Source organism: Quercus robur, chromosome 3 (assembly GCF_932294415.1).
Source record: "Quercus robur chromosome 3, dhQueRobu3.1, whole genome shotgun sequence".
Classification (NCBI taxonomy): Eukaryota; Viridiplantae; Streptophyta; class Magnoliopsida; order Fagales; family Fagaceae; genus Quercus; species Quercus robur.
In genome coordinates, this window is record NC_065536.1 from 22,438,112 (window position 1) to 22,452,891 (window position 14,780).

Here is a 14,780-nt window from a genome sequence, read left to right on the forward strand (position 1 = left end):
CTGTCACTCACAGCTTTGCTTGAAGAGATGTCTATCTTCTTCATTGCCCTATGTAGGTTGATTTTTATAATCTTGCGTCTTCATATCTTGTTTCAGTAATACAATGGCTTTAAAATTTTACTTTCTGAGAGAGATCATTACAAGTTACAAGACCAGATGTGTACTTGCTCATTACTAAGACCTTGTATTATCAATGTGCCAAAACTGGTACAAGTTGGCCTTGAACCTTTTGAACCATGTCTGGTTTCAATTATATAGATATGTTTCATGGCAAGACAATGAAGCAAATGGGATGTATTCTCTCTCATACAAAGAACAAGAAGTAATACAACTACTAGACATAACAACCTCAACACCTATGTCCATCCTTGGTGCCCTAGAGGATGGAGACTTGACCTAAATTTGTCAAGACATTGCGTTTGCTATCAACATAATAATCTTCAATCTTATAAAACCTTAGAACAAGTAAAGGGGATTTTATCTGATTTGGTTTTAGATTTTTATTTTTGATTTGCTAAGTAGTCCAACTAAATGAAATAATAGGCTTTAACTTAAAAGCATTCTAAACCTAGTAAGCAACAAGCCATACGATATGACACACTATGTCTATATATTTAAGAAACATAAACTGAATGATCCAATTAAGATCACAACCATGGGGTTGCCTTCCTTGGCAACCTAGGATTGCTAGTGCCTCTCGTGGGGCTGGGGAAGCTATTGCTCACCAGTCCCCCTACATCTTAGTATGGCTTGGATCCTGGCGGGTAAGGTGCTACTATGATCACGCTCAGATAAGATTGCCACATTGGTCACCCCCCTCTACCCATTTTTTCATTTAGCAAAAAAAAAAAAAAAAAAATTCACAACCAAGAAAAAGTCAAAATCTCTCAACTTCAAATTTTCAACTACCTTTCTTTCACGTATGTGCCATAAAAAAAATCAGAATAGTCAATACACCTGTCTTTTCTTTGAGAGATATATAATAAGTAATTTTCTTTTAACCTAGTAATAAGTCTATGAAGAAAAATATAAATATACACTATCCATGGAAAGTGAATTCAACTTACCATATCAATCCTTTTTGGTTCCTTCAACTAAGACACTAAAATTGTCTTTGAAAAAAAAAATATGTATATTAAAATTTAATACTTTTAATTTCGGAAAATAAATTCTACTTTTTCTTCCTGATCTAATGATCAATGGCACTTCCGCCATATAAGAGATTTTTGTTTCTTGTTTTTTATTTATTATTATTTTTTTTACAATTATCTATGGAAAGATGTGTCTTTCCTTTTGTTTTGTTTTTCTTTTTTGAGAGAATTAATTTTGTTAACAAAGTTAGAAAATTAGTTGTCATGGACACACCTTATTTTACAATTTTTTTTTTCAATTGATTGAGGTGGTAATTTTAAAGTCTAGACAATTATTTTTACATCAATACACTACTAATATCACTTTTATTTTTACCACTCTCATTTTACTATATTCTTGATAGCACAATCTACTATTTCAAGGAACTATAAAAAAAAATGTTACGGAATAAGCTATGTTAAATTTTTTTTTTTTTTTTATAATGATTAAAAATAGTGTCGTGGGAAAACTTATTTTGGTGAATAGATTTTTTTTTAATAAAAAAATTGTGTTAAGTATTAAAATTTCAAATTGTGTACTGAAGTCATGTTTTTTTTCAAAACATAATCTTAATGTAAAATGTATTACACTAAAGTTGTGTTTTCAAACAAGATTTCGGTACAAAATGTAATATAATTGAAATCGTGAAATAACTCTGATAACTCAAAACATGATTTTAGTACAAATTTAATTTCAATGTTTAAAATCATGTTTCTAAAAACACGATTTTCAAAGAGAGATTATTTTACCAAATAATTTTATGTTAAGGTCCATAATGCTATTTTTTTTTAGTAACTAATAATTAAATAAAGTAATTTTCAAAAAAAAAAAAAAAATCCAAATAAGCTGTGTAGCTCTGCTTAAATATTCTTAGAAAATAACTTTAGAAGTCCTTTAAAAAAAATTAAATTAAGAAAAACACAAATGAGAAATTTTTTGTTTTGCCTTTAAAAGAAAAGTCTCAAGTCTGAACCCTCGGTTTATCGGGTCAGGCTTGGGTTAACCCATTTTTCAGAGTCCATAAAAGCTTTATGAACATGTCTATAGAACACTTCCTTCTTCTCCATATCTCTCTCCAACTCGAGACGGCGCCGTTCTCTGCCACAAAATGCTAGCTTTCCAACTCGATTTTGGACAAAAGGACAACCTTTTGCATTGTCTGTGGTTGGAGTTGGAGATGGTCTTAGAATAAATTACATAGTCATTTGATAACCCAGAAGCCACCAAGCCATGGTTTTTTTGAGAGACCAGAAGAGAAAACTGAAAGTGAAGAAGAATAAGAACAACAACAACAACATCAACAACAGCAGAAGTAGTTTTATGTAATATGATGTTCTTGTTGGTACACAAAACTGCTTTTGCTTCTGCTTCTGTGTTTCAAAGCGGTATTACTCGCAAACCCATTAACCTTTTTTCTTTGTTCAAGAATTATGCTTTAGCTTTTGCTTCAATGTCTTCCTTTCACTCCCAGACTTGTTCTTCTTCTACTACTGGTACTTATACTGATACTATTTGGAAAAGTAGGATAGAGAAAAAAAAGAGAAGGTATGCTCAAACCCAGTTCTTGAATTTTGTGAGGGAACAATGTAAGTATAATTGGCTGACTAATTTTGATGATGCCGTTAGCATATTCAATCAGTTGCTTCAAATGGGTTCCCGGCCGTCTATTGTGGATTTCAATCAGATTTTAGGCAAAATTGCACAAATGAAACGTTATTCGACTGTTACTTGTTTATTTAGGCAAATGGGTATGTTTGGAATTGTGCCTGATGTTTGTACTTTGAATATTTTGACCAATTGTTATTGCAATTTGAATAGGCCAGATTTCGGGTTTTCGTTGTTGGGTAAAATGTTGAAACTTGGGTACGAGCCGGGTTGTAGGAGTTTCACGGTTTTGATTAATGGGTTTTGTATTGATGGTAAAATAGTGAGAGCAGTGGAGTTGTTTAATGCAATGGTGGAGAGAGGGTATTGGCCTGATGTGGTTACTTATGGCTCAATGATAAATGGGTTGTGCAAAGTGGGGGATACAAGTGCGGCTATTGGTATGCTTAGGAAGATGGAAGAAGGAGGCTTTAAGCCTGATAGAGTTGTGTATAGTGTTATTGTTGACCAGCTGTGCAAGGATGGGCTACTGATTGAGGGTTTGAGTCTATTGTCAGAAATGATTGGTAAAGGCATTTCCATGGATGTTGTCTCTTATAATTCTTTGATTCATGGGCTACTCAATTCATGTCAGTGGGAGGAAGTATCAGGTTTTTTGAAGGAAGTGAATCATGGGGAAGTTGTACATGATTTACAAACTGTTTGTATGTTGACTGATATGCTATGTGCAGAAGGATTGATCACTGAACCAAAATGTGTGATTGAATTTCTGATTCAAAGAGGTGTGGAGCCTGATGTAGTTACTTACAGTATACTCATGGATGGGTACTGTATGCGGGAACAGATGGACGAGGCAAGAAAGGTATTTGATTTGATGTTTGAGAGGGCTTGTTATCCTGATGCTTGGTGCTATAACATCTTGATCAAAGGTTATTGCAGGTGTAAAAGAATTGATGAGGCCGTGAGTCTTATTGAAGAAATGGATGATAAGAGGGTGGTTCCTGATACTGTTACTTACAACACTCTTATTGATGGCATGTGTTCCCTTGGGAGGCTTAAAGCTGCGCAAGAGGTTCTTAATGAGATGCAAACTCATGGACAACTTCCAGATATCTTTACTTACTCTACGTTGTTGGATTCGCTATGCAAAAACCAAAATTTTGATGAGGCGATGAAAATTTTTGAAGAAATGGAAACTCATAGAATGGATACTGACATTGTGATTTACAGCATCATTATTGATGGTATGTGCAGAGCTGGGAAACTCAAACTTGCAAGGGAAATATTTTCTAGTCTCCCTGAAAAAGGATTACAACCTAATGTTAGGACATATACTACAATGATAGATGGACTTTGTAATGAAGGGTTATTGGATGAAGCAAGTGAGTTACTTAAAAGTATGGATGAGACTCGATGCTTTCCGAATGATTGCACTTATAATACAATTATTAGAGGATTTCTAAGAAAAAATGATACATCAAGGGCTATAGAACTTCTTCATGTGATGGCTGAGAGGGGATTTTCGGCAGATTCTTACACTAAAAGCATGTTAGTAGATTTGCTGTCTGCTGATGGGCTACACCCTTCTTCTCGTGAAAGAATTCAGAATTATGTGTGAAGGTTATTCCAGGTATTCAACGTGAAGTGAAGATTCCACAATGAAATCCAACAAAGGCAGCAATCTTTTTGGAGTAAGACTAATTTATGATTAAGTTGTATGTTACTTTAATACCATGACTTATGTTTCTTGTGTGAATTGGAAGTTTACATGCCAAAAACATGTTTCTTATGTGATATAGAAGGGGGTTTCTTTTTACTCCCTAGACTTTTGTGTTAGCAATGTACTGTGTGAATTAAATTGGTAAGGACTTCATTTTAAACAACTAAGGATATCTTAAAAGGATAAGCATATGGCAGTGTCTTGGAAGTTGTATAAATGAAAATGATCATAAACATAGCAAACAAAAATATAAGAATCAATGATCAATTATCAAATTAATTGAGGTAGAATGAGATTCAAGAATGCAAATATATATTAACTCACCTATAGTTGCAGATGTGCACACACATGCATGATGAATTACACTACAATCACAGCATAAATACTTGTGCAATCTGGAAGACATATAGAAATAGCGCTATCTGGAAGGTGTTGCTCATTGTGTGATGTGGTGCATTTGGCATGAAAGAAATGCTAGAATTTTAGAGTGATGTGAGTGGTCTATCTTAGAAGTGAAGTTGCAATTTTTCCGAACTTTGTTGATTAGATGATGGCTATAGGAGCATATCCCTTATAATTTGTGGATCATTTTAATCTTAGAACCTAATAAATGTGTTATGCATTTAGTATACCCCTGTATACTTGATGTTTCAGTTTTATATTCAATCAAACTTATTACTTATTACCAAAAACAAAAAAAAATTATAATAATAATAATGAAAAATAGTTCTACACGTGGTTGAGACTCTTTTAACCTAAAGACATTAAATGAAACTAGGGTTTCTTATACCTAGGTTATGATCTGATGACCTAGCTCATCTTCTTTTAATAAAATCACGAAATGAAACTATGAATTTGAAACTATCATGCTATTTAATTAATTAATTTATTTTTTTGAAATTGAAACATCATATTGTAATATGTGTACATGATTTCTTTTGGTTTATGATGTCATAAATTTATAAGTTTTTAATTGATCAAAGTTGTTGCTATACTAATACATAGCGTTCATGTAACAATGACTCCCTTCTGACCATTATGAATTTAGGCTATATAATTTTTTGTAATTACTGTTTAAATCTGTTTAAGCCTTCTTTCCCCTCTTTTGATTATTTTACTTTTTGCAATAGTGTTATACAAAAGATATAGTTTTTGGTAGCTTTTTGCTAAATGTGTGACAAAAAGCTAAAAGCTAGCTGATTTTCAAAAAGCAAATTGTTGTTAAATTTTTATTTTTATTTTTTAAAGCTAAGACAAAAGGAACAAAACTAAAAGCTAAAAGCTTTTACCAAATATATAGGCCTATTGCTCCATCCCTAACTTGCAGCTTCATGTGCTGTAGAATAAATCTTTTGTTTTTCTTTGATCTGCGATCAAATTGTTGTGGTATTTGATCTTCAAATGTGCAAACTGAGATAATGAATTCTTTGGTTGAGCTTAACATTTTAATATATATTTATAATAATTTCTCCCATTTTTTGGTGTAGCAAACATTAACCTTATTTACCTGGGCTTGGATGTGCAACAAAAACAGAGAAGTCCCACTCTTCTCTTTGGTAGATTGTTCAGGAAAGAACATAATGGTGAGAAATTAATATGGTCTTATTATGTGGGCAGTAAGAGGATATAATGGCATGCTATTTCTGTGGAAGAGCATTTGACAGACAAAAGTTTCAAGGAATGCTGCCTTAGGTAAGATCTCAATTGTGGATAACCTCATCAAGATAACATTACTGTAGTTGATCAGTATTGCATTTGTAATTCTATTGCTCCATTTTGTGTGGAACGAGATTTTTGGAGTGCTGTTCCATTTTGCATCTTGTGGACTAAATAGGGGAGAGAGGAATAATCAGACTTTTCAAGGAGTCGAGTCTATACAAACTAAATTCTTGAACTTTTGTATAATCGGAAGATGACTACTTTTGGCAGCGTCCCTTGTTCTTCTTTTTTAAATTTTATTGGTGAAATTGCTATAATTGTTTGTGGAGCCAAGTGTGTGTTTTTATGATTTTTATGTAATATATCTTTCTCCTCATACAGTCCTTGTTTACAGGGAGGGCATTTGTTGACATTATATTTTGGTTATGTGGGATTACTCATTAAATATGAGCAGAGATATTTTAAATTCTTGCATTATTTTTCCTTAACAATTTTAATTTTTTTTGATTCCTTAAAATTAATTTCTTGGAGTTGGTGATTTGGGATTTTGGTCAATGTAGGATCTTGTGGTAGATTGGAGAATTTGGGTTTGTTTTTGGAAATGTGTATAAGATGATTGCCCATCTTAATTTGATTAATTGCTTTTCTAGTTGAGAAGCTGAGGATATGTCTTTTAAAAGAAAAAGGACAAGAAATCTTGGCGTTTTTCTGCAGTTATTTAATAGTTTTTTTTTTTTTTTTTTTTTTGAAGCACAGTTATTTAATAGTTAGCTCTCATAAATCTATACTCTCATAGTATCTTTCCTCTTTTAGACAGGAAACTTCTGTCAATTAACTTGCTGGCGTTGCTTTTTTAAGATGCCCCTTGGATCAATGCCTTGCTTTATTGTTTTGTTCTTGTCATGTCCATCCCTTGCATCGCATAATGTGTTTGTGGTCTATCTGTGTAGTGTTGATTCCTGGTTTCATATTGTCCAATCAACCAGCTATTCCCTTATTCTTTTATGGTTATTCTAAGATATAAAGATGTTATTCATGTTGTTGTGTGTGTTTTGTTTATTGCATACGTAAGGGTAGTTGTTCTTATATATGATTTTACTTTCTTTTGTCATGCATCCTAGAGATGACATTAAGGAATTTTTTGTGCTGTTGTTACTCATAAGTTTTCCCATTCATACCTAACTGGATTTCCAAAAAATAAATAGCTAAATAAAAACTGCTGAACTATATGTTTTTTCCTTAATGCTGCAGGAAGCAGCTTAAGCAAAAGGAGTCCTCAAAGCTTTATTCAGCAGTCCTTGAAGAAAGAAGAGCCAAAGTTCCTTCAAGACACCCATATTCACTAGTATGTTGGCTTCTTAGAAGCTTTCTGGAATTTCTACACTTTGCTAAGCTCTGTTTGTTATGAATGAGTTGGTCTGATTCCTTGAAATTAATTATGGAAGATGCTAACCAAAAATCACTACACAGGTTCAAATTAGTCTCACTTTTTTGGCACATCAAAGAATATAGCAACTTCAACCATGTCCTGCTATGACCTGTCACACTTCATCTTTGGTATCATCAACAACAGATGAAACCTCACTCATGACCATGGCCTGTCCTTCACAAGAGATAACTGGAACTTAGGAGACCCAGGGCTGATTTTGGTTCCTCTCATGATTATGACTCGGGATCATGGTTCATTATTTAAGGCATTGGGTTTACAGCTGCTTATCCCTTTTTCATGGTTTTGTACCATTTTTTCCAAGATGTTCATATTATATAGCTCATTGTAGTGTGTATGAGAAATGTTTTGCACTATACTATACTTGTAACCAGAAATGATCTGCTTTATGCTTGTAACCATGTTCAAGAAGATTTAAATTCATTGCCAATTTATTTTCAAGCCAAATTAAGAACAAGTTATACAAAAGTTAATACCAAGCAGCAAATGATCTTAGTTGATTTGATTTAAATGTTCTTTTAATGTTTAATGTGGTTTCAAACTTCCTCCTCCCAAGACATGGTAGCATGGCTTGGTACTGATTTAATATACAGTACATATTTAAAAATGTTTTACCTACAATATATATTGGCAACAACTTCGACTTCCAAATTGCCTCAAAAGAATATTGGATCTATCATCCTGCTTAGGGGTATCAAAAGGACCTATATTATTGAGTTTGATTTGTCCTTCCAACATTGGGTGCCAATAAATGAACATGGAACTAAGGTACCACTAGCAGGTTTCTCTAGAATTAAATTGCTTTTTCAAATGAATGATCGGGAATAAACAAATTCCAAAATGTTGGATTTTACTTAAAAATCTAGAGGACCTAATTCTCAATTTTCATGGTCTCCACAAATCCATTACCTTAAAGGGGAAAAAAAAAAAAAAAAAAAAAAAAAAAAAAAAAAAAAAAAAACCTCAATTTGTTAAGAGCTTTGTAGTTTCGTGGTACTGTTCGGTTTTTTTCAGGAGAACCTACCTTCAAATTTTTCCTCTATACTTATTGTAAGCAAATATGGAAACCCAAGTTAAAAGAGCTCAGTTTTATGCTAATTGGACGAAAGAGGCGAGGGTCATTAGAAAAAATAGCACTAAATTGACTTATCCATTGCCTGAGGGGAGGAAAGGTGTAGGCTTTCACATCCTACTTCTTCCGGTCTTCCACTGTTCATATGGACGGAAATATATTTGGGTATGGAATGGTCCAAAAGAGGAAAACAGGAATGGGCAATCTCAAATTCATCTTTCTTGTGATTCTCATGGTTGAATAAAAACATCTGTTAAGCCGTAACTTGTTATCATTTTGTAACATTTCAAGAACCAGTATGAGTATAATAATTTGGAAGCCCTTGCTATGGCTAAAACGCCATACAAAAGAATCCTATTATGTGAATCCAGTATGAGTATAATGACATTTACCATTTAAGTCCCTACCTTATGTTATTTTCTAACATTTTGTTTTCATAAGTGCATATTTATTTGTCTATTTGTATAAATTGTTTGTTTGTTTAGACTCCTTAAACCAAGTTGTTTAACCTACTAAATTAGCCAAGTGATTACTTAAGTTAATTATGAGATCTAGGTTAAACAATAAAAATCATACCATGCACAGCAGCGGAAAAGTAAATAACACACAAATATGATCACCCAGGAAAACCAATGAAATGAACCGTCTCAAGGTAAAAACTTGGGGAGGATTTGACCTAGCAATCCTCAAGGTAAAACAAATCTATTATAAAAGAATCGAAATTTTTACAATCAGATTTAATCCTAAATCTATTGCAACCTCATTTAGTAACTTACTAACACAACCACGTGCAAGCTTCAAATCCATGAACTCCTTCTCTTCTTGGACTTGCTACAACACAAGCACTCACGTTTGTGATTTTGAGATACTACTCAAAAGTTTCAGTTCACCTTCAGTTGTTGACCTTTGTAGTAGTAACTAGGTTTTATCAATGCTTGATTGTAGATCTTGCTCTGGTAGATGCTTGTGTAGTTAGAAGGTACAACACCTCTCAGATCTCACAAGGAGCAATTCACAAGTCTTCCAAAGGTCACCAAAACATAGCTAGGATTTCCCTTTTATATGTGGACAAGTTGGATTGAAACCCTAAATATTTTCGCAGGCTTAGGCCTCTTTTAAAATTCTGCAGAATCAGTTTTTCTGTGATTTTCGATTGGTTGAGCCTAATTTTTGATCGATTGAGCAAAATTTTTGATCGGTTGAGCTTGATAGATTCTCAACTCTCTTTTCTGCAGTTGGCTCGAACTTGAAGTTTGAAACACACATCTTTGAGCAATGCCTAACACATAAAGTAGACATGTTTTTTTTTTTGGTTTGCCAACACATACAAAATAGAATTCTAAACATTTAATCCTAAATCTTTAGAATCTAACATAAATATATAAAAACTTCTCGTTGAAAATTCTCTTAGATGTGTATAATTAATATATAAAACCCTTTTGAAAAATATTAAGTTATCTCTTATGTTCAATCCCAATCTATACGATTATGAACCGAAAATACTAGACAGATGAATTTCATACTAAGAATTTATATGTTCCACTCAATGTAGATATAACCTAACATGTTCACATATAGCCTTAAAAACGAGTATTACTGGTTGGCACCATTAATGTTTTATGCATGATAAATTAATTTAAATAAACCTCTCAAGTTGAAGGATAATAAAAAAAAAAAATTGTGATATAACAAAGGTTTAACTGAGAGTAATTATTATATAAAATGTTCTATATATCCAATTCAATGTATATACTTTATATATATATTCACCAACTTGCGTACTTATTTTTATGAAAATGGTATATCCAAAAGACCAGATTTTTAATTTTTTACTAGGGTTGTCTAGTTGAGAGCTTTTCCTCGTGTAATAGGAAGAATGTAAAAGTGAAATGATAGAAAATATAATTAAATGAATTTACTATTATACCCTTGTTATATCAAAAAATAATTAAAAAATTGTAATTAAAGTTAATTAATAGTTTAGATGCAATAAACATTTTCAATTCACTTTTCCTCTTAGTATGAGAGGAGTTTTTGGTTGGCCTATGTGGATCAACTTATTTTACCCCTTTGTCTATCCTTTTTCTTTTCCGCTACACTAAACAAAAAAAAAACTTCTCATTTTCTATCTTTTTTGTACTCAACCAAACAGTCTATAAATCTTGTAAATAAGAGATTTAACCTGAAAACTACACTTCCCATGATTTCCCTTTTCCACTACCAAATAAAGAAAAACTTCTCATTTTCCATAATTTCTCTTCTGCACTCAACCAAACGGACTCTAAACTTTGTGTCCGTATTTAATTAATAATACTTGGAAGCCATTAGCTTATGCCCGTCTTTTACACTTAAATTTAAGAAAAAAAAGTTATTGCTTTGGAAAAAGAGAGAGAAAGATTGACTTGAGTTAGGCCAATAATTTCCGTTTGGAGGAATGAGCAACACAAATTCCAGTTTGTGATTTAACATGTGTAGATGGTCTTTTAAATTACCATGTAATGGGTTAGAGAAGATTCTTCAACCTAGTTTGGAGGAAAATTTTGTCCTTTAAATAGTTGCTTTGAAATTCAGCTTTCTCAGTTAAATGTTGATCTATTTCAAGAATATTTACTGATCTTGAGGAGTTCTATGTGTTCATATCATATTTCTCTTTTATTTGTACTTATCGTTTTTTGGTATCTAATGCTGTCAAAAATTAAAAATAAATTACTTTAAAACAAATTAAGATTAATGCCCTAAATTTACTTTCTTTGGATTTACTAGGTAATTACGGTAATAGTCTCAATTCAAGAAAGGCTTGCAGTAATTGCTTTATTCAGTAGTTGCAACAAGTCATTTGATGTTTAATATTTAAGCTTCTCAGTTCTCATGAAGTTACAAATTAAGCACTGTAAATCTTTTGTTCACCTCACTGACATAACAGTAAAATAGTTTGATAGATTTTATTCAGAAGTTTACTTATCAAAAAGTTTTTCCTTATCACACACCCAAATTTGTTAATATCTGGTGCTTTTGGTTGCTCCATCTCTAACATGGCACGTTATATGTGTAGTAGAATAAATCTTTTGGTTTTCTTTGATCTGTGATTAAATTTTTATGGTACTAGATCTTTGATTTCCGTAACACAGATTATGAATGCTTTGGTTGTACTAACTTAACATATTAATGTGGTTTTAATAATAATTGTCTCATTTCTTGGTGCAGGAAACATGAACCATATCTACCTGGTCTTGGATGTGCAATAAGAACAGAGAAATGCCACTCTTCTCTTTGGTAGGTTGTTCAAGAAAGAACATATTGGTGAGAAAGTAAGATGCTCTTATTATGTGGGCAGTAAGAAGGATATTCTGGTGCTATAAATATTTGTGGAGCCTAGTAGGGTGTTTTTCTGATTTTATGTAATTTCTTTTGCTTCATATAGTCTTTGTTTACCTGAGGACGTTTGTTGTCATTGTATATTGGTTTGCAATATGCACGTAAATGCAGGATTGCTCATTAAATATGAGCAGAAATATTTTAAATTTATGCATCAATTTTTCCTCATAATTAATTTTAAACATTTTGATTCCTTGAAATTAAATTTCTTGGAGTGGGGTGACTGTGACAAGGATATGGACTAGACCTTTTGATGACTGAAATTTTAAATTTTCTTCTGTGCCTTGTTTTACCGGAATGAAGAGGTTCAGGTTGTATAAAACTGGGCATTTCCTTTCCGTACATGTTATCAATCAATTGAAACTTGAAGATATATTCGACCTTTCTCTGTCTGATAATGTTGTATAATTATCACTGGTGAAGTTGATCCAATTTCTAAGACTATATTCATTTCTTACTAGACCTCTGTTTAAAATGGTTTTGCATGGGACCCAAGCTATGTGGTGTTTTGCAAGTCTTCCGCCAGTTTTCAACGCTTAGCTTTACAAGAAGAGAATTTTTTGCTTTGGACAGAGAAAAATTGGCTTTGAATGAAGTTGATTTTCATTTCAAGATATGAACAAGACAAGTTTCAAAATAAGATTGGGTCGCATATTTAAAACTTTCACCTCAAATAAAAGCGACATTGTGGGCTTACAAGATTGCGAAATCGAGTTAGGTAATATGTAACATCTTCCCAATTTTCGGGGGACTTATAGAAAAATTGACTTGTTCTATATGTGAGAAAGGGTTTTGGAATCCACCAAAGAAACAATAGAAAAAAGTCCAAATTTTTATTAATATCAATAATACTGAAAAATGTTTACAAACTTGGAGGCCTATTTAAGGGCTCCATAAAACTTGACAAACAAGAAAATATATTCTAAAATAATTAATAATTAATACTTAACCAACAGGAACCAAATTAGACCTAAAAAGCATTAAGAACACCTAAAAACAAGGAAATAAATGCCCTAAACCTAAAATAACCTTTTTGTTACACAAAAATACCAAAAATTAAATAATTAAGAAAATTAAATTGTAAATTTTGTCTTACATCAGACCCCTCCACTTAAAATAAACTCATCCTCGAGTTCATCTTTGAAATCTCCGCTCCAATTTAACAAATACTTCGAATGTTTGTGCCCCTTGATCTTCTTTCCATACTTGCAACTCATCCATGGAATAAACAAATCAACGTGAATTTCTTTTTCCTTGGTCTCATGTAATCAAAGAGATTTACCAAATAAAAATTGACAATTGAATCAAATATATTAACCCTAATAAAATCAAAAAATTTCGGTGTATCGCTTACCACCAAAATAAAATGATCTTGAGATTAACAATCATATGATTTGATTTCATTGAGATCCTTGAAACTTTTGTCTTTAATGTCCTCTTCAATTGTCTCTGCCATCTCGACTTCAAGATCTTTCTCTATAATAGGGTCTTCATTAATCTCCTCCACAATTTTTAATTTCAAATTCTTCTTCTATAACAATGTCTTCATTAATTTCCTCAAAAATCTCTATGTTTTCTCCGAGAAAAATATGTTTTTCAACATAAAATTCTTCTCTTGATGGTGGAATATATGGTTCTTCAAAATAATTCAAGTGTGAACTTCTTGGCCAAAAATATTCTTGTTTTGTATACAACAAAAGTTTATCACAATACAAAGGATAATATTTGATAGCAAGCATCTTTTTCATCCTTGGCCATGAACAAATTTTTTCTTTACCTTATTGGATTTATCAGTTTGTACTCGTTCCCACCAACGTAAAGCATACTTTCTAAGTTTATATAAAGCAAGTTTAACTTTTTTTCTCATCACAAATATTCTCATAGTCCAATAAATCTTCTAGATCAAGTAACTAATCAAGAAAATCTACTTTATAAAAATAACCATTAAAACTTAAAATTCTTTATAAGGCCTATATGAAATTTGCTTACCAATAGATTGTCCGTAAGTTATGTCTCCGTTGTAGTTATTCCTGTTGTTTCCATACTTCAACGGCACCATCTTAGCAAAGATATATGTGACTGTTGGCTGTACGTTACATAATACTTGCTAAGTTTTCTGTCATCAGAATTGCTACTGTCTCATACGTTACCCACTAGAATAAACCAAGGCTCTGATACCAACTGACGCGGGATGCGAAAGTGTCAAGAAGCAAAACACGTCTACTTCTAGAAAACAAGAAAAAAACACATTTGCTTCTGAAAATAACCTCAAATACACGAGGGTTCTTTGAATCCACAAGGAGAAAGGGTTCTGGAATCCACTAGAGAAAAAATAGACAAAAATCTGAATTTTTATTAATATTAATAATACTGTAAAACGTTTACATACTTGGAGGCCTATTTAAGGATTCCATAAAACTTGAAAAACAAGAAAATATATTCTAAAATAACTCCTAATTAATACCTAACCATAACAAGAACCAAATTAGACCTAAAATGCATTAAAAGCACCTAAAAACAAGGAAATAAATGACCAAAACCTAAAATAAAGTTTTTTACATAAAAATACCAAAATTAAATAATTATAAAAATTAAATTGTAAATTCTGTCCTACATCAATTACTTATATGATATTACTAATGTCTAAATCTATGGTTTGTTTCCTTCTTTTTTTTTTTTTTTTTAAAAGAACTATGGTTTGTTAGTGTTGGACTTGGATTATTTGTCTAAAACCATTCCCATATTAATATATTTTTTTCTCAATTTTAGGT

The 14,780-nt window shown here is 32.0% G+C and overlaps 1 protein-coding gene across 2 annotated transcripts; it reads left to right on the forward strand.

Annotated features, from left to right (window-relative positions):
- The first annotated feature begins 2,172 nt into the window (after window positions 1-2,172).
- On the forward strand, window positions 2,173-8,065 carry LOC126717495 (putative pentatricopeptide repeat-containing protein At1g12700, mitochondrial). 2 transcript variants are annotated; one of them, XM_050419244.1, is made up of 4 exons: window positions 2,173-4,427; window positions 6,074-6,148; window positions 7,367-7,460; window positions 7,586-8,065. In XM_050419244.1, exon 1 carries the CDS (start codon window positions 2,459-2,461, stop codon window positions 4,352-4,354), a length of 1,896 nt encoding a protein of 631 aa, XP_050275201.1. In that variant the 5' UTR covers window positions 2,173-2,458; the 3' UTR covers window positions 4,355-4,427; window positions 6,074-6,148; window positions 7,367-7,460; window positions 7,586-8,065. The 2 variants fall into 2 exon arrangements, with proteins under 2 accessions (XP_050275201.1, XP_050275200.1); XM_050419243.1 differs by having other exon boundaries at window positions 2,174-4,427; window positions 5,944-6,148.
- The last annotated feature ends 6,715 nt before the right edge of the window (window positions 8,066-14,780 follow it).

What these genes read in the sequence shown, in the direction of transcription:
- LOC126717495 (XM_050419244.1), top strand. Translation starts at nt 2,459, where the DNA reads ATGATGTTCTTGTTGGTACACAAAACTGCTTTTGCTTCTGCTTCTGTG.